Here is a 25,907-nt window from a genome sequence, read left to right on the forward strand (position 1 = left end):
CTATTTAATAACGTCGATCATAAGTATGATATATGGGGATAGATGAAATACATTATGGGGAACAAACTGTATGTAGACCGCGGAAGAATGGTGGTTTGGGCATTAGGAATGTGCAGTGGTTTAATTGGGCGCTTCTTGGTAAATGGTTGTGGCGATGTATTAACTGTTCTAGTTCATTGTGGGTGCGGGTGTTGGAATCTAGATATGGAAGATTAGCTTCTTCTCTTCAGCGTTCATCAGTTCACAACAGATGTTCTTTGTGGTGGCGTGATTTGCTGGAGGTTATTATTCATCAAGGAAATTCATGGCTGGATGAGAAGTTTGATAGAAGTGTGGGTGCATGTTTTCACACTCTTTTTTTGAGAGATAAGTGGGTAGGAGGGGTGCAATTGTGTGAAGCATTTCCGCGATTATTTGCAGTGCGAGAAATGCTGAATCATGTGTATTGGAGAATGGTTTTCATGATGGCACTAGATGGGTTTGGAATGTTAGTTGGCGAAGAGAACTCTTTTAACATGAGATCTTGAGCTTTAATCTTTTGTTGGAGCTTATGGATGGAGTTTCTATTAAGTTACTACAAGAAGATAAATGGGTATGGAGGGCAGATTCTTCAGGTTGTTATTCAGTGCAATCTGCGTATTCATGGCTATTTGAACTTTTTGGTGGTCCTAATAGTGTAGATCAGTGTACGGCAGATGCCTTGTAAAGCTATGGAGAGGGAAGGTCCCTCTTAAGTGTCTGGTTTTTTCTTGGCAATTGTTGTTGAATGCACTTCCTTGTAAAGGTTTACTGATTAATCGTGGTGTTCAAATTGATGATATAACTTGTTGCTTCTGTCATAGTTTGGAGGAACTTCCAACTCATTTATTTTTAACGTGTTCAGTTTCATCTCAAATCTGGTACTTTACTGCGCGTTGGCTTGGATTCTCACTGGTTCTGCCTTCAGATTTATCAACTCACTTGCTTCTTGAGTTGGTGTTGGCTGTAGTAAAAGAGAAGGAATATGCTTATTAATTATTTGGGTAAGTACAGTGTGGTCTTTGTGGTTGCATAGAAATAGAATTATATTTTCCAATGGTGTTTTGGATGAAAGGGAAGTCCTAGATTCTATTATTCTGAGATCCTGGAAATGGTTATCACTTGTTAGTAAGGGAGAAGCTATTATGTTAGCTGATTGGTATTTGAACCCACGAAATTGCATCTGTCTTAATTTTGTATAAGTATATTTTTACTTTTTATTTCTCTGAGTAAGTAATTTTTTGTGTATATAGGTTTTGAGTTCCTCTTGAACTCTTTTTAATAAGATTTGTTTTGCCTATAAAAAAAAACATTATAGGGAACAAAGATTATATCAGATGAAACACGTTTTATTTTTATAAATATTAGGTGTACTTTTTTTTAAAGTACATGTAAAATGACTGCATTTATTAAAATTTGTAAACGAAATCACTTTTTTAAGTTAAAACAATTTCTATCAAATGATTTACGTACTCCATTATATTAAATGTATTTTGATTATATTTAAATGAAAAAAAGTAAAAAAATAAAATATGCAATAAAATAATTAACTCGAACCATCAAGCACGTGAGTCAGAGAGTATTTTATAACTTATTATAGGACTATACTGTTAATTAACATGAGAATAGTGTTATTAAATAAAATAAATAAATAAAATATATTATTAATATAAATTTTATACAATTATTTAATTACAAATTTTCAAATAATTAAAATATATATTTTATAGTGATTTCTTTAAAATTTTAACTAAAAGGTATTTGCAATATAATTTTTACACTTTTATTTAATTATAAATTATTATATCAATTATTATTTTTAATTTTTATATAAATAAATTAAAAAATATATTTACTATATATTTTAATTAATATACAACATAAAATTTTTTATACATATACTTTTTAATTTTCATATCTCTTCTTTTCTCGTCATAAGGTTTATCATATCTTTCTTTTTTTTCTTCTCTGCGATCCACCTAATACACTTTCATTTATCTACTGAAATAAAACAAATTTTAATTAAAGAATAAGACAATAAACATTTAAAACAAACGTGGTTGAAGGATATGAATGTCAACCCATGTTCATCGGATTCAAGAATCGAAATACCTAACAAAAAGAAGAATGGAACTATCTTTGTCTTTCGCTGGATAGCATAGACTTGTTTTAATGGTTGGAATTCATTTAAAAAATGCAATGCGGTGGTAAGCCAGGTCCCCCACCTTACTTGTGGATGGTAAAATTTTATTTAAAAACTTATTATATAAAAGTCTAAAATTATAATTAATATTTTTGATAAAATTTTATTATTAATAATATTTAAAATTAAAATTAAAGACTAATATTAATCTTTTCATCAACATATATATAAAAAGAGATGTAAAATGTACATGTATTTTAAAGATGATAAAATAAAATGAAAAGATAATTATATTTATTATTAAGGGACAAGTTACCTTATTTTAAATAAGATAAATTTTGAATCATTTTATTTAATATGTTAATATGAAGTTTTATTTAACTTTTATAATGATAAAACGTAAATTTTCTTTTAAAATTAATTAAAGGTTACATATGAAATACATCCTACAAAATATTTTGATATATTAAAAATTGTAAGTGTTAAGTACTTTCATAATTTAATATCCTTAAGTTTTGTTTAAAAATTTGGAGAAATGATGGGAGAAGGAGGTTAAACATCTCTCTTATTTATATATTAATACTGAGATTGTAGGGTGACGAGAATTTTAATTATATAAATAATATTATTATATTTTATATCTTTTATTTATATATTTTTTATTTTTATAAAAAATAATAATTTTAAAAAAAAAATTAATAATTTTAAAATTAATAATTTTATTTTTTATAAATTTTTTAAAAAATTCTCATTTAAAAAACTACTATTTAAGAAAAAGTTAGAATCTTATTCAAGAGAGTTGGAGAGAGAAAATTTCTATGTTGTAAAAAAAAATCAACAAACTAAAATTAAAAGAGTCTTAGAGAGTTTTAAAAAATCTCCAAATCCTCCCACTCCTACTTAAAGTAACTCTTAAATAAAGTTAACCCTTACTTATTCCTCTCTTCTCTTCCTAAACACAATTTTCAAACATAAATCTTAAAATTTTATTCTATCTTGATATATAAATAATCAAATTTGACATTTATTTAAAGATGTAAAATAAATTCTACCAAGCAATTTGCAATTTATAATTGATTCCTCGTAGTGCCAACTATTCATATATTAAGCACGATTTAGTCTTTATCGTATTTTTATTTTTATAGGTTGTATTCGTTTCTAAAAAATCATGTTAAAAAGCATTCAAAAAGTTATGGTTAAAGAATATTTCAAACTAATCAATAATATGTTTAAAATAAATATATATCTTGTTTTTGTTTCTTTCTGTATTTAATTATATTTTTTATAATATGATTAGTTTTTATAAATATAGTATTTTTAATATTTTTTTAAAAATTGTTAAAATATTAAAATATTAAAATTTAGTTTCATTATTAATATTTTTTAAAGTATTGAACTGATTGAGATGAAAAATAAGAACTAAATAATAAATATTTAAAATGTGTTTAGACATATATTTATAAATATTATTTTTAAATAATAAAATATTAATAATAGTATGAGAGAATAATAAATCTGATATTTAAAAATTTATCATAAAATATATTTTGTATTTACATACCAATTATATTTTTAAATTTTTTACAACTCTTTCTCGTTTTTCGTTTGGGGCTAGGGCTGTGCAGATTCAAACAATTTGTTTCGCTCTGTATGAATCCGAACAATCCACCCAAGCAAAATCGAATAGTAACGAGTTTCGGGTAAGTATAATACCTTTTTTGGATTAAAATAGTTAAATAAGGTCGGTAATAGGTATAAAATTAAAAAATTGTTGGTACTCAAAACCAACTGAATATATATATATGTGAATCTGTAAAATAAGAAAATTGTCGGTACCTGAAACCAACCGAATATATATATATATATATATATATATATGTGTGTGTGTGTGTGTGAATCTGTGAATGTTTAATTTACCAAATATGCATGTGATATGAATATTTAATTTGGGCCAGGTCCAATTCCGTTATTGGATCATTAGGGTTTAATTGATACTGCAACATATTTTTCCTTCATTTCTAAATTCGTGAATGTTTAATTTACCAAATATACATGTGATATGAATATTTAATTTGGGTCAGGCCCAGTTCCGTTATTAGGTCATTAGATTTTAATTGATGCTGCAACATATCTTTCTCTCATTTCTTTAGTCTATGCGATGTCGATCCTTTGTTTGCTATCTTTGAGCTCTCTTAGGGTTTGAAATTTTCTCTCTTCGCTACCTCTCTTTTTTGTTACCATAGACCACAATTTCTTTCTTCCATTTGATTACTCTTACTCTCAAGTCTCAACTGATCAACCCTACTTTCCCTTTTACTAAAGTAAATATTTTTTTTTTGGTTTTTTATTTCTTTGGGGTTAGGGTTATGATTTTTATTCTTTAGTTTTTGTTAATATTGTTATGTATTGTGGTTATTTGATTTAATGAACTACTGATTTTGTGTTGTTATTTTTGTTTTTTGTTAATATTTGTTAATTTTTTTTGTGTACGTATATTTTATTATAGTGTGGTTTCTTAATCTATTGTTACCTTTTTTCTCTATTTTAGGTTTTTCTTTCTTCTGTTCGTGTTGTCATTACTTTTCCTTGCAAAAGTAAATACTTTAGAAGTTCTGTTTTTGTTAATATTATTCTGTGTTTTTATTATTTATTTTAATGGATATCTGAGTTTGTGTTGTTGCGGGTGAGGAAAGGTTTACTCATTTGTGTTTTTTTTTTTTTTTGTCTATGTATGTTATTTTGTTAATCTGCCATCATCACGATACACAAGAAAACTAACTATATTTTTCTTATGATAAGAAAACAGGTTGCATATGTGGATACTACCAAAATATAATTTGTGGATGTTATTTCTAGATAATATAGTGGATATGACTATTGCTCTATATTTCATTAATATGTGTATTTTAATTTAAGTTTTGTGACATATGTGAGTGAATGCTATCAAAAATTTTTGTGAATGTTATTGTTGGATAATTTGATTATATACAATAGATAAGTAAGCCTAATGTTTTATATTTCATTAATTAAATTTTTTTGGCAGCTTGCAATTAGTCTATTGCTTTCAAAAGTAATTAATAATTTAATTTTATTGTATTGAGATATGTTAATAATGCATATTTTGAATCATTTTTATCTTAATTTAGATATTGGCATATGACCAATTTTTTTCTACTATAACTTTTATTCCCAAATTTATTTTTTTATTAGGTAAAAAAAGTCATATAAAATGATAATTTAAAATCAACTCAATATTAATTATATTTTTTTTATTTAAAAAAGTTATTATAAATATTTTTTTAACAAAATAATTTTCTGTTCCCAAATTTTTAATAAAACTCAATATAAAACTTAAGGAAAAGAAACAGTATTTTAACAACAATTTTTATTGAATTTTTTTAAGTCCAACATGAGGCCTAACCAAATTAATCATCTGATTAATTGAATTATCTGATGAATTATACGATAAAAAAAAATTAGATAAAATTAAATATTTTTCTAAACAATTCAGTTAAATATTTGGGGCACGTTAAGGCCTTCGCGAGCTAGTTGTGTTTTGTGGGATGATTACAATCACCGCCATTTCAATCAGATTCACTTATCAGTCACTGATAATATACATCAGCTGTCTTCTTCAGAGCATAATATCGTCAATCCATGCGGGTACAACTATTACATGCAGCAAAATTTTTGCATTTGCATTAATTAGAATTTGAATTTTATCTAATAATTAAGTTAGAATAATTTCTAGGTAATTGATTAACATAGTTAATAATAAATTGCTTAAATTTAAATTAATTAAAAAGTATTTTTTAATAATATTATATTTATAATTAATAATTAAGAAAGTGGGATGCATTTTAGTCAAACGCTTGCATGACATTAAACTAGGAGAGACGTAGACGTAGCATATACAGCTAGCTATCAATCAACAACGACAAGAGGAATAAGCTTTATCGTGGACAATAATAATATACTTAATTTACGAAAAATAATAAATGTGGCAGTGAATTGCAGTGTTCTTTCAGCCTCGCTTGACGAGGGAAATGACCAAATTGACGTACTTGGTCCTGGTGTTCGACAAATGGTCCTCCACAAGTTCTGCATACCTTCGAAAAAGCTCATCAATAATATCACACCCGAAATGGGATTCCAGCATCGACTCCACCACAGCCCTTATGGTCCTCGCCACATGCTCTCCCCTTGATAATAGCGTTCCGCCGGAATCACTTTTCATTCCCATTCCACCATCCCAATCGATTTCATAAGCTTCGTGCCTTTCCACCACGAATGACCCCTCCTTTTCAATCTCCATTTTCACCTCCTCTATGCACGGTGCATAGTAAGGAGCGTCAAAAGAATCCACCTTCTCCTCTTCCACTAGACCCTATACATACATAACCTCATTGTTGGGATACAAAGTACTAGAGTGAATTTAAAGTGGGAGACATTAATGAGTTGTCGTACCTCAGAAACCATGGTGATGAGGGCGTCCGCCAACAGTTCCCATTGATAACAACAATGAGCAGTTGTTGGGTCCATGGATTCTCTGCCCATAAGAGACAAAACCATGCGTCCCTCCGTAACCATCTCTTGAGAACGTGACTCCAGAAACAGTGAAAAATCATTCCGAAATTGCTGCGAATAAGCATCTAACACGCACTTTGGACTACTCTTTGATATGAAGATCTTTCCCTTGTTCAATCTTCTCCCACTGCTGTCCTCCAAACCCACAGGCACCTTCCTCCCAAATACGAACTATTATGTTATTCTTATTCATATAACAAATGTTTATCACAATCTATTTCTTTCCATTACATCAATATCCATCAAATCACACATTTCTCTCTTTTCTTTTTATCACTCTTCATTTAATGTGTAACTAACTTTATTCAATGATGATCAGTTAAGCATGTGCAAAAGATGTCAAAATTTTCCTGATTATCGTTCTTCACCTGTACTCAACTTTTCATTATCTTCTGTGTACAGTCATCTATTCCGTCTAATTTCCACCATAATATTCCTTAATTTTTAGTATATGTCTTTAAGCGCCACCGTTGCGCCACGTATTCACAGTATCCACAAACACAGCACGATTCCCTTCAATACAGTATCCAAGAGGAGAAATACGACACCTAAGGATCTATAAATACTGAGGACTAAATTGAAATTTTAAAACTGCAATGGACTACTCTGAAATAACATAAAAAACGGCTGAAGTGAAGAGGGACTTAATATTAGATATATACTATTACTGAGCACTAAACTGTAAATTGGCGAAATATATAATACTACGAGAAAAATGTTAATATAAAAATGCTAACAACACATTATTTAACACACTCCTAACATTCTCTAAAATTTGGTCAAAAAAAATTTCTATCACTTTTTATTATATCAATCAGCTGCATTTTAATTTTTCATCGGTCTATCGTCAATAAAACTTTAACTTTAGAAATTTAATAACGTAATATTTACTGAGACTCAGCGAAATTATAAGTTAAATTAGAATTTTTTTTTATTTGATAGTATATATATATATATATATATATATATATATTATTACTTATCTTTATTTGTTATTCTTTTATTTTAAATTTTAAAAAGTAAATCAAGAAAAAAAAATAACCGTATAAAAATGGTTTTTCTTATGTAAGAATATGGTTTTCATTTTAAGGAAGAAGTATGTACTCCAGGAATATTAAAACAAAAATTCCATATTGATGATAAATTTATTTATTCCCTTCGCGTATTGACGCTAACAACGAGCAACTTAAACAGTTTCCCTGAGCCAAACTGTCTATTGCACATCATTTCCCAAAGGAAAAGTCCTTATATTGGCTAGTTTGAGTGAAAATATATATAAAAATAAATAAAAATTATAATTTAAAATGAATTTATACATCTCTCATTAGACAGTTATATAACAGGGTATACCCAGTGAGTTTATGAATATTAGTTTTCTTAACTGACAGTCGTCTGTTATCTTTCGAAATATGTTAGTAGCACCGACATGCGACCTAGTATCAAGGTCTTATGACATGCACCTGTATAATACCAGGTAAGGTAACCAAATAGTAATTAAAATAGAGAAGGACACGGACATTAACATATTTACATCCAATGCTAAAATTATTAAAGTGGGTGGAGAAAAAAAAAATAAAAATATATATATATATATATATATATATATATGTGTGTCTTGTATATAAATTTTTTATTTAATTTATATTTACTAAATTATAATTTATTATTTTATTAATTATTAAATGTAAGTTAAATAAAATATTTAAATAAATACAAGAATATATATTCGATTAATTTTTAGTTTTATTTTAATTTTAGTCTTTTATTTTATAAAAGTAATTTAAATAAATAAATTTTAAAAAATGCGAATTCTATTTATAATTTTTTTTCGTAAATTTTGATGAAAGTACAATACATTTTGGTGAATTTTCTTATTAAGTATCGAGGTCATAAGAGAAGGAGTACGAGAGACACCATGAGAGTGCTGTTAAGACTTTGTCTTCGTACATACATGGTATCTTGTATGTTCCCACCATCGTACTAACATCACAGTCGTTATAGTGGTTACAATTAACTCGTGATTTACGCCTTTGTTGTCGCCTTATCTTAACGTTGTGAAGGGGGAAAAAGGATAAATAATGAAAAATTAAACTAAAATAAAATAAAAATAAACAGATAATTTAATATAAAATAGATAAAGCAGGTAATTAAAAAGAAAGAGAAATGATAATATGTATATATATATAAGAGAAAGATCTTTAAAAATAAGAGAGTTTGGTGTGTACCTGAGAAAGCCAATGGAGGCTGGAAGAAGAGTGCACAAAGTGGAGGCTCTTGCTTGGGAAGAGCCTACCATAGAAAGAGCCAGGGACAGCGGAAATGAAACAGGATCCAAAACCACTTCCCTTTTCTTCCCTCTGTTTTCTGTAGAAAGATGGCAATGACCCGAAGAGGTTGTTGAAATCATTGGTGAAAAGGTCGTTCAAATACACCAACAATTCTGGCGCGGGGCGATCTAAGAGGCGCGTTGTGCCATACACAGCGTCCACTATCTCTGCAATCACCCTTAATGCATTGGGTCCTGATGAGCAACCCAAGTCAGCAATGCTCATCTTCGCTGGCCAACTTGAACATAGAATTTGCACAATAGCTTTCTTTGTTGCTGGCTCTGCGGCTGAGATTATCTTGTTCTACAAAATTTCCAGATAATAATATCACAGACTAAATCTAAGGGTATGTAGTCCAATAAGGGAACAACAATTAATAATAAAATATTACATACTATTTTTATACAATATCTTTAGAAACATTTACTTTAGCATTATTAAAATATACATAGAAGCCAACCTGAACAGCAGAGTTCATGGCATAGCTAGTTTCGCCTACGCCTTTGTTCATGTGAAGCACTTCCACTGTTTCCATTTGTTTCCTCTGTTGTTTGCGTGGGTAAGTGCTTTTTCAAGATGTGAAGGGAAAGTAAAAAATTGATGAACGCTCCCTTCAAACTCGGAAACTGCCTTTAAGTGTGGTAGGAGGAAGAGCTATCAGTATAAATAGAGTAATCGCAACCTTGACCAAGAATAGTAACCACATATATATGTATACGGAGATAACAAATTATATATATAGATACGGCATTAACGTGAATATTTATATCACATTTTATTTTTTATTTTTTTCTTCTTTATCAGTATCAATATTTTACAGGTGGCATTTAAATCTTTACAATTTTGAGGGAAACTACATTCTATTTTTTACTTAAACAAATTTTGATTAATTTAAGTAAAATACTTAAAAATGTAATTTTTATTTTTAAAAAATAAAAAAAAATCATTTAAACTAAAAGAACAGAATAAGAGAAGAGAAGGAAAGAGAGTGTAGAAGAAAGAATGAAAGAAACAAGTGAGACAAAAGAGAAATGAGTAAGAGAGAAAAAAAGGAGGAGGTAGTGGGAAGGAAAGAGAAAATAGAAAAGAGGGGGGAAAAAAAGAGGAATAGAAAGAAAAAAAGTGAAAAATTGAAAGAAACAAAAAAAAAATAGTTTAATTTTTTTAAGTAAATTTAGATTTATTTAAATAAAAATAAAATTGTTATTTATATAGTTTTTTAGATAAATTTATTTTTAAATTTTAAAATAAAAATTATAATCTAACTGATCTTACATTGTTGTGTTTTAAAAAATTAAATAAATTTAAAAAAAACCTTCAAAACTAATTTCAACATAAAATTTAAATTATATGATTTATTAAACTTATTTGATCTGCTTATTTTTCTATTTTTCTGATTTAAATTTTACACTCTCTTTGATAAGATGAAAAAAATCTTAACTTCTAATTTTTTTTTTTCATAAAAACAAGTTTGAAAATATTTAATAATAATAATAATTACTTTGTATATTTAAGATAAATATTTTATATCAAGGTTCCCGTCATTATTCTATATATAAGATATTATATAGTAAAATTTTACATGTAAGATACCAATTATTTATATATATATATATATATATATATATACTCTAAATAAAGTCAAGATTTGAGTCATGAAACAACTATTTAAAGTTAAAATTTTATTTGATGCAAAAGTGAAATATTTATTATAATTATCTTTATATTATTATTATTATTTTATAAAATTTAATTACTGTTGATAAAATTCTTTACTTTATTATAAATGTCTTGAATATATGAGTTTTATTTTGTCTAAAATATAATATTAAAAGATAATAAGTAATATATATATATATATATATATATAGAATTTTTTTTACATCAATATAAGTTTAAAAAATTTTACACTTAATTTAAATTTTTTATTTAATATAACCGTTAAATATTAGTTAAATAAAATATTTATATATATATATATACATTGGTGTCTATGAAAAGGCGAAGAGGGCCATATATACATAATTATATATAACTGATTATCGTTGAAAGATATTTAATGATCTCATTAATTATTTTTAAATATTATGTATTTTTTAATATTTAAATTTTAATAATTTATAAATAGATTTAATGATTAAAAGTTATCTTTTACTCTCAAATTAAAAGATCCTCTTATATGATACATTGTCAATATTAAAAACATTTTAAAAATTTGCGAAGGGGTGGCATGACCCTCTTAACAGCAAATGAGCTCAACCCTTGCCCACCCTACCCGATATACTCAAACATTTATAAATTTTATGATAAAATTTTCTTCTTATTGTACTAATTTGTAAATAATATTTAGGTTAAAATCAGCTTATTTATTAAATAGAATAAATTAATATTTTTCAAAAATTAACGATAAATATCATATTTAAGGTTATTAAAAATATTTTAAGTCTAACAAGTCAGTCTATTTATGTAAACATAAATATTATAATAATATTATGTATGGTTTATTATTATTATTATTATTATTATTATTATTATTATTATTATTATTATTATTATTATAGTATTTTAAAATTATATATTTTTTCTATTTAAAAGTTTAAATCAATTAATCTACATCTAAGTTTAGGTTTATTAATTCATTTAAAATACTTTATTGTAAAATAAATTTTTAAATGAAATTTCAAGAAAGGCTAAATTTCCAAAAAAAATCATATCATAACTTACAAATTAACTTAAATTAAATAAACAGATATCTACTCCCACTTAAATTTAGAAATTAAATAAGATTCAAGTCTTAAAAAGCTTATATGAGTGACTTTCATCTCTACTAACTATATATTAAATCAACATATTTTGCAATTGGAAGTATGAATCATTAATTTGGATAGTCATAGTATTTTATTTTATTTTTCAGCTTAAATAATGGGTTTATTTGTAAAACATGTATAATTTCATGTGATAAATGTTTTTTAATCATATGTCATAAAATGGATATAAATATGTAAAATTTTGTTTTAAATATTACCGGTAAAGATGTCCGACATCAACTAAGCTTTGTTTTATTAAATAAAATTAATTGTATAAATTACACGATGTTATTAAATTTGATAAAATAAATAAATTTTTATAAATATTTATAATCAAAATATTTTTTTTAATAACTTACTCTAAAGTTATCTCTTTTTATCGAATTATAAATTATATTATTCACTCTTATAATTGTTGTTTTTAGAAAACAGTTTTGATAAATTTTAAAAAATTGACATTTATAATAACAAATATATTTTTTAATCGAGTAATATTTTAAATTTTTTTATAATTTTATAAAATAGAAATAAAATTAAAGACAAATCATACTAGAGATAAATATTTTCAGTTGTTAATAGTATTTCTAATAAATTTAATATATATTTTCATTTTAAAATTTGTCTCTAAATTACAAAATTCATCTTTTTTTTGCTATACAAAATTCATCTTTATTTTTAACTATCGAAAATAAAAATAGTGTTGGCTCTTTTTTTAAAATCAACATTTTTTAACCATGATAAGTTGCCTTTATCTTTATCTCGTTCAATGAACTTCGAGGAATAGACTACAAACTTTATTAATTGATTTTACACCTCAAATTTTGCAACTTTTTTTTCTTGATCCGCAACATGTGTGATATTTATGGATTCAATTAAAATGCTTTGCAAAATATGTTTATACTAATATTTGATATTATTGTTTAATTAAAAAGTTAATTCTCAAAAATATTAAGTCAAACGTTATACTATTTTAATAATGTAGTCGTAATATGTATAATTAAGAAATAAGAGTAAACATGAGTTCAGATAGACTTGCTTACTTTAAATACGTCTAGTCTTTTGTTTTTTTAATATAAAATTTGAGTTTAACTTATTTGTTTAATATATTTAAAATAAAATTTAAAACCTTATTTTGTAGTAATGTCTCTTAAATGGGTTTAAAGCACCTGCATCTTAATAAGTTATTAGAGTCCATTAACCTTTTATATTAGGCAATGGTCTAAGCTTTCAAATTATTAAATAAATATACACTATTAATTTAATATCAGAAGAAGATGATTATGTTATTTATATGTACTTAATTTCAAAATCAAAACTGTACTTAGACTCAAAAATCAAGCAAAGGTGCCAACAGACTGAATTATGTCAATTTTAAAGAGAAAAATTTTGATTATAAATTCAGTTTCAATCAAATAGGTAAAATCCAATATAAAACGGATTGAGTTTGTTTTCAATTATGTTATAAGTAAACGAGTCTTATTTGATCTCTCTTACATAGTTTTATTGAAACTTGTTTTCTTTTTAATATAAAACATTAATGGTTTCATATATCATTACCCTTAACTAGAGAATTAAAAAAAAAATTATTAGTAAAAATATATAATATCTAATATTATCAACACATGCACATAGTTTTTCAGAAAAAAATTATATATTTATTAATCATCTAACTATTGTCCTAACAGCATATTTCAAAACTGAAATTATAAGATAAAAGAAAATGTGAGACATAAGAGCAATTTCAATTTAATCAATAATTAAAGAACTTATAATAAATACACTAACATAATAAACTATTAATCTTTAAAATTATATCCAATCTACTAAATTTGATTTTTTTTAACCTTTTAATTTTTATTTATATGATTTATTTTAGATTAGATAAAATTATGAACACCCTTAAAGTTTGGGGTCAATTTTAAAATAGCATTTAAATTAAAAAAGAAAAAAACCTTTAACGTCAAATGTTGGGAATACGAACTCAAATATTCGAGCAGCAGCCAATTTTATTACGATTGAGGCAAATCAATGGTAAATCAAGTGGGATGTAAGGTTTGCTTACATGGTAGACCAAATGGAAACTCAAAGTTTCAAAATACTATGTCTCATGAATTATTTGAATTTAATTCATTAAATATTTTTTTAAATTTAGTTATTAATTTGAATAAAAAAATAAATTTAAAGTTGAATCTAATTATTTAAATCACTCACAATTAAGTTTTATAAGCTAAACACTATAATATATTTAAAAATAAATAAATAATCATAAAGCAGTTTCATGTTTATAAAGTTGTTTTTTATTTTATTTTTTAATCATGAAGATTAATTTTTATTTAAAGTTTTTCAAGAAAAAAAAGTCATAAATATATAAATTAATAAGTTAAGTTTAAGTTTTAAAATTTTTAATCAAATTAATTTTAATTTTTAAATATAGTTTATTTAATTAAATAAGTTTTATTTAAAATTTTTAATTTTTTATAAGTTAAACTTTATTTAATCAGCTCAATTCAATTCATTTACACCTTAATTCCATCAAATTTGATCAACAAAATTTGTGTCATAGATTTATCAACTAAACTCTCATTTAAGTCTTAAAAATAGTCAACAATTTCTAAAAAATAAGCGTTAAATATTTTAATTTTAACAAATTTAAAAATATCACTTATTTAAGTCACACCGTTAACCCATATTAACAAAATGCTAAAGTGAAATATAATTAATTGGTAACAAATTTAAGTTGTAAACGATGTAATATTATTTTTTCAGGTATTATAATTTTTAAAATTATCACTTATTAAATATTTTAGTTTGTTATTTTTAAAATTTTTTATCTGTTCTTTTTTTTTTCCTTTTAGAATAAAATTTTTTTAGACCCAGTAAACATTTCAACATAACTTTATTGTAAAGATCACAATTTTACTTCTTACAAGTACCATAATGTCACACATTCATAATAATTATGAAGATGAATGATAAAAAAAATTATATCAATCAAGTCACTTTATTCTAACTAGTGTCATTAGAAGTATTGTTACCAATGTAACTGTCATTTAAGTTTTATAAATATATTTGTTTGTATTTTTAAAAATAGTTTTTAAAATATATATATATATATATATATATTATTTTATTTTAAAAAACTATATCTCTTTTAAATATTTTTTAATTTAAATTTTTTTAAAAATGCAAATAAACATATTATAAATATCTAAAAAAAATTATCTTCAATATCACAGATAAAACACAAGCTACACAAGCAAAAAGAAAATCATTGCTGTTTATTTCATTGCAAAGAAGATAATTCTACCTAAAAAATTGATAAATTTTTATTTTTAATTGATAATTCTCACTCATATTTTTATAGTTTTTAATAAAATTTAACAAATAAGTAAAAGTGTGTTGTTAATGCTTTTCTTTTGATGAATATTAAAAATACATTATTTGATATATTTTTTCTTATATATAAATTTTTTTATTAATATATTTTTGAAATATTTTTTATTATTTATACAAATCTTATTTAATAAAAAATATGTTAAAAAAATATAGCACTATTATTTTTTTATTCTATGTATTTTTATTTCTTTGAATTTATCGAAAATGTATCTTTTTTAACCACATGCCGTATTTTGTTCTATTTTAAAACAACACCAAATACAAACTACAACTTATATGTCATGTTCTATTTTATGCTAACACATACAATAAATGTTACTTTGAACTTTGACCCATTGAATAGAGTTTAGATTATACTTGCACATGAATGAGTTTGTATATAAATAACTTTTTAAAAAGCAAGTATAAAGATGAGAGAATTCTATCGATTGCATTAATCTATAACCGCATGCATGTTAAGTTTGTATTCAATACATTTTCAATGAAAATTAGATAATTAACGAATATTGCTTTTTTATACATTAATTCATGTGATATTTTCTTTTTTAGTTTTGTGACAAATAATATTTTTTATTAAATTAAAATACTAATATTTTAATTAATTAATCACTCAGAATATATTTTTATTTTCATTATTATCTTTAAATAATGTTATCTTTTTTCATTAGTATGAAGTTATAAGGGATGTGAAAATCATCAGTAAAATGCTATTTATTAATTAATTTATAAAAAATTAAAAGTAAAATTTAAATTTGATTTGTAACTAGAAGAATAACTTATTTTATTTTTATATTATTAGTAGAAGTTTTTGTTGCATTTAAGTTCATTTTCTTTTAAAATATTATTATATTGATTCTGATGTTTTATTCACGTTTAAAATAAGAGAATTTGTTAAACAAATAGTTTTTAATTAAAATTTCATTTGATGAGTATTGATAACATTTTTAATAAAAAAATAATTTTTAATCGTTCAACTAACAAATAAAACACTAATATTCATACAATATGTGTAAAATTTTATTTTTTTAATTGATATTATATCATAAAGTTTGCGTTGTTAATATTTATTGATATAAGTAATTAATTAACAAAGAAATTAATTTTAAAATATGATTTCGTGTTTGAGTTTTAATCAAAATAATACTAAAATAATTTTTTTTTTCATGTGAGTTCCCCTCCATCTAACTTGAATTAATAGGAAAAATATGATTTTCAAACATTAAAAGTATTAGACAAAAAAAATATAAACTTATTTTGATAAACGGATTGAAATTTATTATTGTAGTTTTACAATAATAAATTAGAAATTTGCAACACATAAATTTAATTTAAAAATTACAATTAATAATATTAACATAAACGTATATATATATATATATATATATATATATATATATATATATATATATATATATATAACCACTTAAATATAAATTTAACTATTGCATAGTTTTTATAAATTTTATTTTTAATATGAAATATTTTTTTTTTTGTAATTGTAAAGGTTTCATGTAATTTTAAGATGCAATATGCATAGAAGTAGGAATGAGAATAGGTTAGGTTGTTTTTCGGGAACTTATAACTTAGCATATTTAAGATATAATCTGTCTTGACTCGTTTATTAAAAGGGTCAGATTTAGACTTTTGAAAAGACTTATTTAAATAAATAGGTCAGGTATAAACTTAAAAAAAAAACTTTTTAAACTTAATAAACTAGCCTAATTAAATAATCATATTATTTTATAATTTTTATTTATTTATTTATAACAATCTAATATAAATATAATCATGTAAAAAAATTATATGTATAAATATATAATGTAATATATAACATAATTTAGTATTTCTACTTTAATAATTATAATTATATTATTAGAGTATTAATTAAAACTTACCGTAAAAAAATTATCAATTAAAATTTTGTACATATTAATATAATAACATAATTTAATATTTAATTTATAATAATATAATAATTAAAATTATACTATCAGAGTACCATAATTAAAATTCGTAAAAAAAATTATCAATTAAAATTTTATTTAAATTTTAAAATATCTCGATTCATTATTAGAATTCATTCTTTCTTAATTACTATTCTAATTTTTTTTAATTTAAATACTTTTCAACTTCTTAACCCTAATATAATTCTTTAAAATCATGACTGCATAAACCAAAAATAAAAGTTGCCTTTGGCAATTGTTTATTGAGTTCTATGTTCTAGTTTTATTTTTAATTTTATTTTCATAATAAACATCTTAATTGTTAGCATAATATTTGAGATTTCATAATATAGACATATTACCTTTTGGATTATTTGAGATGTGAAATTTTGTGAAGTTATTGAATATGGTTATGATGAGATATAATATTTGTGAAGCCATTTATGTATATGTTTTTTTGGCTAAACATAATATTTAAATATAATTACTTATCATATATTTTTTATTTTACTAATAATAGGTTTTTCAGCTTGCTAGGCTGTTGGCTACTAGCTTATTAACCTACTGACCTATTAAATTTAAATGTAGTATTATTTGAATGCCTTAATATTAAATAGGTTATTGAGTCATGTGGTCGGGTTACGCTTCTAAAAAAGTCAGGCCAAGGCAAAAAATTTGGCCTATGTCAAGTTATAGACTTAACCTTAGGCTCTAGTTTTGTGTAATAGGTTATACTCATTTAACTTTAGGTTTAGTTCAATCTAACTCATTCTCATCCTTAAAGAGAAGTTATCGTTGCATTTTATGTCAAAATAAAATATTTTTTTTATGGTTTATTTGGATAATAGAGGAAAAATAAAATAAAATCGTGAAAATGTAACAAAAAAATAAAATAAAAATAAGAGTATTGTTTAAATATAAAAATAAGATAAAGTAAAATAAAAATTATTTTTGTTTGTTTAAATGAATGAAATTGAGAGTAAAAATAAATAAATAAATGATATAAATTTTTATAATATTTAAAAATAAATTAACTTTAAAATCTTATTTTTTATTATATTTTTGCATTAATATAAAATTTAATTATATTTTTATATTTTTGGTATAAAATAATAATTTAATTTTTAAACTATTAAATAAAATAAGAAAAAAAACACGCATGCACACTTACTGTATTTTCATGCAAAGAGATATAGGTGTGGGAGTCCACGTAAATAATATATTACAACAAAAACAATTAAAACGATGCAAATCTTTCTATTTCAGCCCCTTCAATTTCAATCACACGTGTCAAAGAAACAAATTCAGTTGAAACAATTGAAATTTTGCTTTCGTTTCAGAGTTAAAAATTTCGGCGCACCAAATTTCTCTCACCGCGTGCTTCGTAGAAAACGTGTATCAGGGGAGTAACTAAACACCAACACATCTAAAACGTGATTTTTTTCTCTGAAGTTATAATTTGTATATATATTTATATAGTATTTTTTTTATTGAGTTTTGTTAACTAAAAGTTGAAAATAAAGAATTAATAACAGTAAAATTTTATTAAAAAAAGTGTTTATTATATTTTTATAATTTTAATATAATAACTGAGTATTTTTTATTAAAAAAATTTATTTATAAATATTTATTAAAAGCTGAGTTAAAGTTAATAATTTTTTTATTTTTATTATATTATATTTAAACATATATAAATTTTACAATAAAGTACTTAGGAGAATTAAAATTAAATATTAAAATAAATTAAATTTTTAAAGTTAAAATTAATTTTTTAAAAAGTTTTTTCATTTAAAAATTTTAAAATAAGTTATTTTAGTTTAAAAAATACAGTTTTTATATTATTTTTTAATAAATACTTGTAAGATTAAAAATTAAATATTAAAATAAATTAAAATTAACCTATATTTTCAAAATTTTTAAATTCTTTTTAAAATTTAAAAAGATAAATTATTTTTAACTTAAAATTATTTTTTTATTTTTTTATAAAATTTTATCTATAATTTTTATTTTATATTAAATAACGCTTAATTTATACACATTTTAAAAGAATAATTAATTTTATTATGATATTTCTATTAAAAGTGTGAAATCATTGTAGTAGTTAAAATTTTAGCACTATTTTAGTAGTTATTGATAAAAATATCTCTAAAAGATAAGATTATTATTAGAAACAACTTATAGACATTTCAATGGGTTTAAACATTTAAAAATAATCAATATTTTTTATATTAAAGATGTAAAAGTATGATACTTTTTTTAAAAAAATTATTTTTTTCAAATTTAAACACAGTCGAAGACAAAAAAGCTTTTTATTAAAAATAATTAATTTTTTTTATTATATTGTAAAATAATACATAATTAGAAACAAACAAACAAAAATTCAAATAACATATAATATGAGATAAAAGGTGTATCATTTATATTATATTTTTTATTTTTATTAAAAATAAATACCTTATAACTGTAAAATAATAGGTAATTGTAAAATAATTCAGTTTAGTTTTTCAAGTATATTTAATATTAGTTTTTAATTAAAATTAAAAATTTACTTTAATAACTTGCACATTAAAAATTAATAGAAATATCAAAATAAAATATTAATTTTAATTAAAAAATAATATCAAAATTACTTGAAATTTTGTGAATCACACAAAACAGAAACAGAAATATTGCAGCAGGTTCAAAAGAGTGGTCATCCCATCCCAAAAGAACCGCACAGCAACAGGTTCAATTATTCTTATACGAAGTCAACTTAATTGTTACAGGATTTTGGCACATAGTCTTATTCTTCATCTATACAAATAATGCCTCACCACCATCAATTAATATATCAGATAAGGTTTAATATTAAGCAAAAGTTAGGTGCTGTTGTTACTGTGTTTTATTCTATCATAATTTAAAGTTTAAGATTGAAAAAGTGACGTTATAGGTGCTTTCTCCTGTTCTCTCCACGTTTATGATATTACTTTTTCGATTTTATAATTTTAATTTAATAAATGATAAAGATTTGTTCCACTTAAAAATCGCTTCGACCCTTCTATATATTCTGGTCCACATGCATATTGTAATATATTAATGCTTTGTTTTCCGCAAACATTTGGTGAGACTCTGGTATTTGACTTCATCACCAAAGGCCATGACCAAAACGTGCATTTTGTAGACATTAAAAGAGCCATTTCATAATGTTCACATGTGAGAATATGACCCTAACAAATCTAACTCTGTAAAGAAATATTACTAAGTGTAATCTAATATAAAAAAAAAATTATAATAATAAAATTTGCAGCAATATAAACAATTTGATTTCAACAGCATAATATTATTTTTAATATTAGTGTATTAGATACTAGTAAAATATTTAAATTTATTAAATATTATTCTTAAAAATAACTTGCAGTAGAGTTTTTGAAAAAATTGATTATATATATGAATTAGATTAATAAATTTTTAATATATATTATTAATTTTTTTAAAAATTATAACGGGTTAAAATTTTAACAGTATTTTAAATTTGTTCTTAATTGATATTTAAAGAAAAAAAAAAGTCATGTGAGACCTCTCTTCACAATTTTAATTCACTCATACTTAAGTAATACTCATATTACTTGCTAACTCGTTAAACTTACCAGTTAAATTTTAGACAAAAAAGTAATGAAAGGACCAATTGTTGTTGCATGAGAAAAAATTAGAGACCGAAATTTCACAATTAAGAGGAAACTAAAATCACATAATTAGAGGAAAAATAATGTAATTGAACTATTTTTAAAATTAGTTAAAAAAAATTCATCAAATTTAATAACTTTTATTTATTTAATCAATTTTTTGTGTGATCTATTTTGGGTTGATTCGATTCGATTTTGAAAATTCGATTTATTTAAGAGTCATATTCCACGTAATAATAATATGCTATTTTATTTTCTTAACAAGGAGTAACGATCAACGCATAAAGCGTAACATAAGCAAATCGAACATAAAAAATTGGCCACTGTCAGAGGGACACAATACCATTCCCACGATCATTATTCTCTCTGTTGAATATTACTGTTTGCAGAACAGAATCTAATAGCATCCTTTTCCCCGTGTCAACTTTTTGGCTTATTCTATTCTTTTATTCATCCCCAACTATCTTTTTCTTCTGGGTCATGGTTGGAACTTGGAACAAGGTACCCTTTCTTCTTTGGAGTGTCTTGTTAGTGTTTGAGGAAATGCTTAGCTAGTTTTTCACTTGAAACAGATGGCACTTACTTTAAGGGAAGAAGATGCATCTCACTGGGTGTACAGAGGAGAAGGAGCTATTAATCTTGTTCTTGCATACACTGGATCCTCTCCTTCTTATGTGGGTTTTTGCTTTTGCTTTAACTGAATTGTGCTTGGATGAACCACCCCAAGTAAACGTTTTTCAAGCTTAATATTTCCTCTCTCTCTAATTCTCTCTGTGCGTGTGTAGATTGGGAAAGTGATGCGCATACGTAAGGCTCCTAGGAGTGGCTCACAGTCAAAGGGTGTGAGGAATGGCATAGCTTTGACCCCATATGAACGCCTCCTTTGGAAAGATGTTCATGAACTTATTGCTTCTTCAGACAAGGAAATTGCTGGCCAGCTATATGTTCAGCATGTTATGAAGCCCTTGCTTGGTTCCAAGTATGTTGATGCTGGGGTATGTCAATGTTGCATGGTCACTGTTCTAGATTTGGTGTTGGAAACCCAGTAAATAAAAGAATTAAAGTTGTTTTTACAATCATGTGTGCTTACCTTGGAGATCCCAAATCAGGTTCTAGTGTAATAACCCCTTACATGCCTTTTTAAGATGGTCATTGTTTGTCTCTATTCTGATCAAATTTTATTATTGATAAAAATGGGTTTAGAGAATTGCCGTGATTTTTAGAGTGGAGTGGTTAGTTTATTGCAAGAGAGAAGAAATTGATTGTGATCCCTGACCTATATCTCTTTGATACTCTTTTAGATGCATGTTCTGGTGACCAGGGAATTCCTTGAATTGGTTGAGAAGAATGTCATTAGTCAACGTCCTGCGTGGCGAGTTGATGCTGCCCGGGTTGATACACATTGTGATTTTGGCATTCTCATGTCTGATCATTCGCTCTTCACTCATGGTATTGAGAAGTGTATCATTGAACTTGTTTCTACTGGTTAACACTTTTCCGTTTTTATTTAAATTAAATATCTTTGTTGGTGCTGTATCATACCTTACTGAGAAAGGTATAGAGTCTACAGACTAAAATAATTGTCCGTTTTTCAATTTTACAAGTGTGAGCTAGTATTTAACCTTCCCAACTACAGTGCTGGGATTACTTTATCTTCTGTTGGTTGGAAGAAGAAAGGGCATTACTGGTGGGTGCAATGTTATATGTGAACTTTTACCAAGAAAAAGTAATGTAGGGAGGCAAAATTACTTTAGGGTGAAATCTAACGTGCTATTAATCATTCAAGTATTACATATTAAGATGCTTAATCTTTCATTTTCGATGTTGTTACTGGTTGTATTGACCTAGTAAACAAGTGGTTGAAGTTTTGTAATTCTTGTACACAAAATTGTCAGACTTTTGAAAGTTTTGTACTAAGCTTCCTGTTTCATTTCAGATATTCAAGGATCTAGCCCCTGTATATCTGTTGAGATAAAGGTATGGTCTCCATTATGTGAGACATCATTGTTCTTTAGTTTATTTTTCTCTCGTTGTAGAATACCTTGGTTTAAATTGAATATCTCTGTCTCACCCACATCCCCTTCCTCTTTCAATCCTTTTCTTTTGCTTGGTTGTAACAGTAACTTGTTTTTTTACCTCAAAAAATAGCCCAAATGTGGATTTCTTCCACACACAAGGTTCATATCTGAAGGAACCGCCATCAAAAGGAGAATAACTCGATTTGAAATGCATCAAGCTCTGAAATTGCATCAAGGAGAGGTACATCCTGCAAAATTTAACCTTTTATGGTGGTCCAGTAGCTACACAGTGCTTACTTCCTGTTTTCTAGGCTCAACATTTAATCTCCTGTCTTTTGATTGATGTTATAACCGTCAATATCCATTTATTTTTAAGTGTTAAATCTTAGTTAGAAATTCTTCTGGTATGCTAGCAGATATCACAGCAAAGTGAGTACAATCCGCTTGATCTGTTCTCTGGATCCAAGGAAAGAATTCAGAAAGCTATTAAGGGTCTCTTTACAACTCCTCAAAACAATTTTCGTGTATTTTTGAATGGCTCTCTCATACTTGGAGGACTGGGAGGTTTTGCAAAAAATACTGATGTATGTATTGCTGAAGTATTTGAAGATGAACTTAGGTCAGTCATTCAAGCTGATGATGGTCAATGTACAGAGAATTTATTTACTCTTGCTGCCGATGCTTTTCAAAAGTCAGGCGTCCTTGATAAGCTCCTGGAGGTTCAGAAGCTTGATGATGTTGACATAGAAGGAGCCATCCATGCATATTATGACATTACTTCTCAACAGTGCATGGTGTGTGGAGAATTAAGTGAAGAACAGGCAAAAAGATATTCCTCTTTGCATTCTGCTTCATTGGATGAAAGCTTGAGAATTGTGAAGGACTACCTGATAGCAGCAACTGCAAAAGACTGCAGTTTGATGTTGTGTTTTAGGCCAAGGAATGAGGAAGATTCCGGATCTGTATACAATAATGTATATCTTGAGTCAACTAAGCAAGCCTTCGATTTTAAGGTAAGCAAAATTTTACAGCTTTTATTTTTGGTTTGAAATTTTTAGTGTATAGTTCTTGCATGAATCTGTTCAGTTCATTTTTAACTTATGCCTTAGATTTTAGGCTTTGCTTGGGGATGTTGTTGTGGCTTTGCAAAAAATGCTGTCCTGTAGGTGCTGTTTAAAGCTATTGCAAACAGTTACTCAGAATTTGTTTGGTGAAAATGATATAAAATAACCTTAACCAACAACAGGTCTCGTAGAAATTATTGTACAACTACTCCAAGTATCTAAAGTTAAAAGAAACAAATGCTATAAAGTTTAATAGATGCAAGTTGAAATTAGGAAAGATAGTCAGAGTTTAAGATAAATGTTTCTAGTGATTTCATACTTTGCAGTCACACCGACTTTGAAGACAATCCCCACTGAAGTGCTCTCAAAATAAATGTGGGTTTTAAAAGAGACTAAAAAAAAATTATCAGACTTAAATTTGTGTCTGTCAAGATTCAATTGCAAGTTGTGGGCTTTGAGTCTCACATTGGAAATATGAGATTCTAGTATAGGGTTTATAAGTCATTGGGCTATTCAATTAGTGGTGTGGTTCATCCCAGGTCTTTATGAGTGAATTATTCTATTGAACAGAAACATTAGCCTATGCATAAGCATTAACTATGTTTCCATTGATAAAAGGATCTCCTCCAGGGTTTCCCTTTTGAATGTCTGAACTTTTGAATAAGTTTTTGTTACTCATGATTTGATGCCCTATTTTTTAGTACATTTTTTACTTTGCTGATGTAATAGCTGTTAATATCTTGTTGGAGTCATTGCAATAATATTTCTTTTATTGAAGAAAATGCAGTAATAACAAGCAAGAGTTCTCAACATGAATATCATATCATAATTTACATGATATAGTTTATTATAGTCTCCTTTAGCCATAGGAAAGTACAATATTGCCATTCTTAAAGATTCTATATTCTTTTTATCTTTATCTACAAAAACAAAAATTACAGCATTAGCTTGTGACATTGAATATCTTAGTTTGGTTGCAATTTGATCTGTATTTTAGGCTTTTTTTATCGACCTTGATTTAAAGCGTTTGAGTAAAATGGAAGAATACTACGAGTTAGATAAAAAGATTGTGAGCTGCTACAGACAAATGATCGAAACGAATCAAGGAAGAAATGAAGTGACAAACTTGCAGGCTTCTAAAGCTGCATACTGATTTTTAATAAATTTTAGAGTGTTCTTTTCTTCCTTCCAAAATGTTGTAAAACTAGTTGAAAGGTCAAAAAGGTGATTGTAGAAATCGCTCGTAATTTGGTTCATTACGCTCCTCACCTTCTGCACTACACTACTATAAATTTTTGTATGTTGGGGCTATCAGATTCCCGTTTATATAGCCATTTGTGTTTATATTTTTAATATTTTTCTTTTCCTTCTTATTTGTTACCTCTTGAAATATGATATCTTATATGACAATAACTTTTTCTAAAATATATGTAGTGTTGGTATTCTGTATGATATATTAATTTGTAGAAGCTTGTTCGTTATTATGATAAATTCTCTCATCATTATTTCTAATGTCTAGTCTGTAGATATGTGGCCTACTGCCTCTAGGTTTCATTCAATCCATTGTTTTGAGCACCATTAATATGTATCCTAATATTCTTTGTGGGAACTGCACCTCCAGTTTCATTTTTTTAAAGCAAAAATGCAGAAAACAAAAATAAAAAAAATTATATAAAATTTGCTTAAACAAATACCATATCGTCCCGTTCTCCATCTTTCTACAATTTTCCCTTGCCAACCTACCTCTTCTCCATATCCAACCACCCTTCCCTTCTCCAACTTCCCTCTTCCACTATACTCAACTCCCCTCTCCTCCACTGCACTTCCTCTCCTAACCCTCTATTTCCCTCCCCACTAGCACCCTCACCCCCTTCTTTCCCTCTGCCTTTTCTCATCCCTTCACACCCACCTAGCCTTCATCCACTCCCTGTCATAGGAATAT

General features: G+C 25.5%; 2 protein-coding genes across 2 annotated transcripts; one reads left to right on the top strand and one right to left on the bottom strand.

The window, feature by feature from the left end:
* Positions 1–6,026: 6,026 nt before the first annotated feature.
* Positions 6,027–9,754, bottom strand: LOC113848162 (jasmonate O-methyltransferase). Its single transcript, XM_027477557.1, has 4 exons — positions 9,536–9,754; positions 8,974–9,378; positions 6,629–6,901; positions 6,027–6,548 (listed from the first exon to the last, which is right to left on the bottom strand). The coding sequence occupies exons 1-4, from the start codon at positions 9,608–9,610 to the stop codon at positions 6,186–6,188; spliced, it is 1,116 nt and encodes a 371-aa protein (XP_027333358.1). The 5' UTR covers positions 9,611–9,754; the 3' UTR covers positions 6,027–6,185.
* An 11,368-nt stretch (positions 9,755–21,122) lies between these two features.
* Positions 21,123–25,370, top strand: LOC113847706 (inositol-pentakisphosphate 2-kinase-like). Its single transcript, XM_027476949.1, has 8 exons — positions 21,123–21,384; positions 21,456–21,557; positions 21,669–21,878; positions 22,185–22,332; positions 22,820–22,860; positions 23,032–23,142; positions 23,318–23,914; positions 24,963–25,370. The coding sequence occupies exons 1-8, from the start codon at positions 21,364–21,366 to the stop codon at positions 25,116–25,118; spliced, it is 1,386 nt and encodes a 461-aa protein (XP_027332750.1). The 5' UTR covers positions 21,123–21,363; the 3' UTR covers positions 25,119–25,370.
* Positions 25,371–25,907: the final 537 nt, after the last annotated feature.

Source organism: Abrus precatorius, unplaced genomic scaffold (assembly GCF_003935025.1).
Source record: "Abrus precatorius isolate BTA unplaced genomic scaffold, Abrus_2018 Scaffold8, whole genome shotgun sequence".
In the NCBI taxonomy this organism is placed as follows: domain Eukaryota; kingdom Viridiplantae; phylum Streptophyta; class Magnoliopsida; order Fabales; family Fabaceae; genus Abrus; species Abrus precatorius.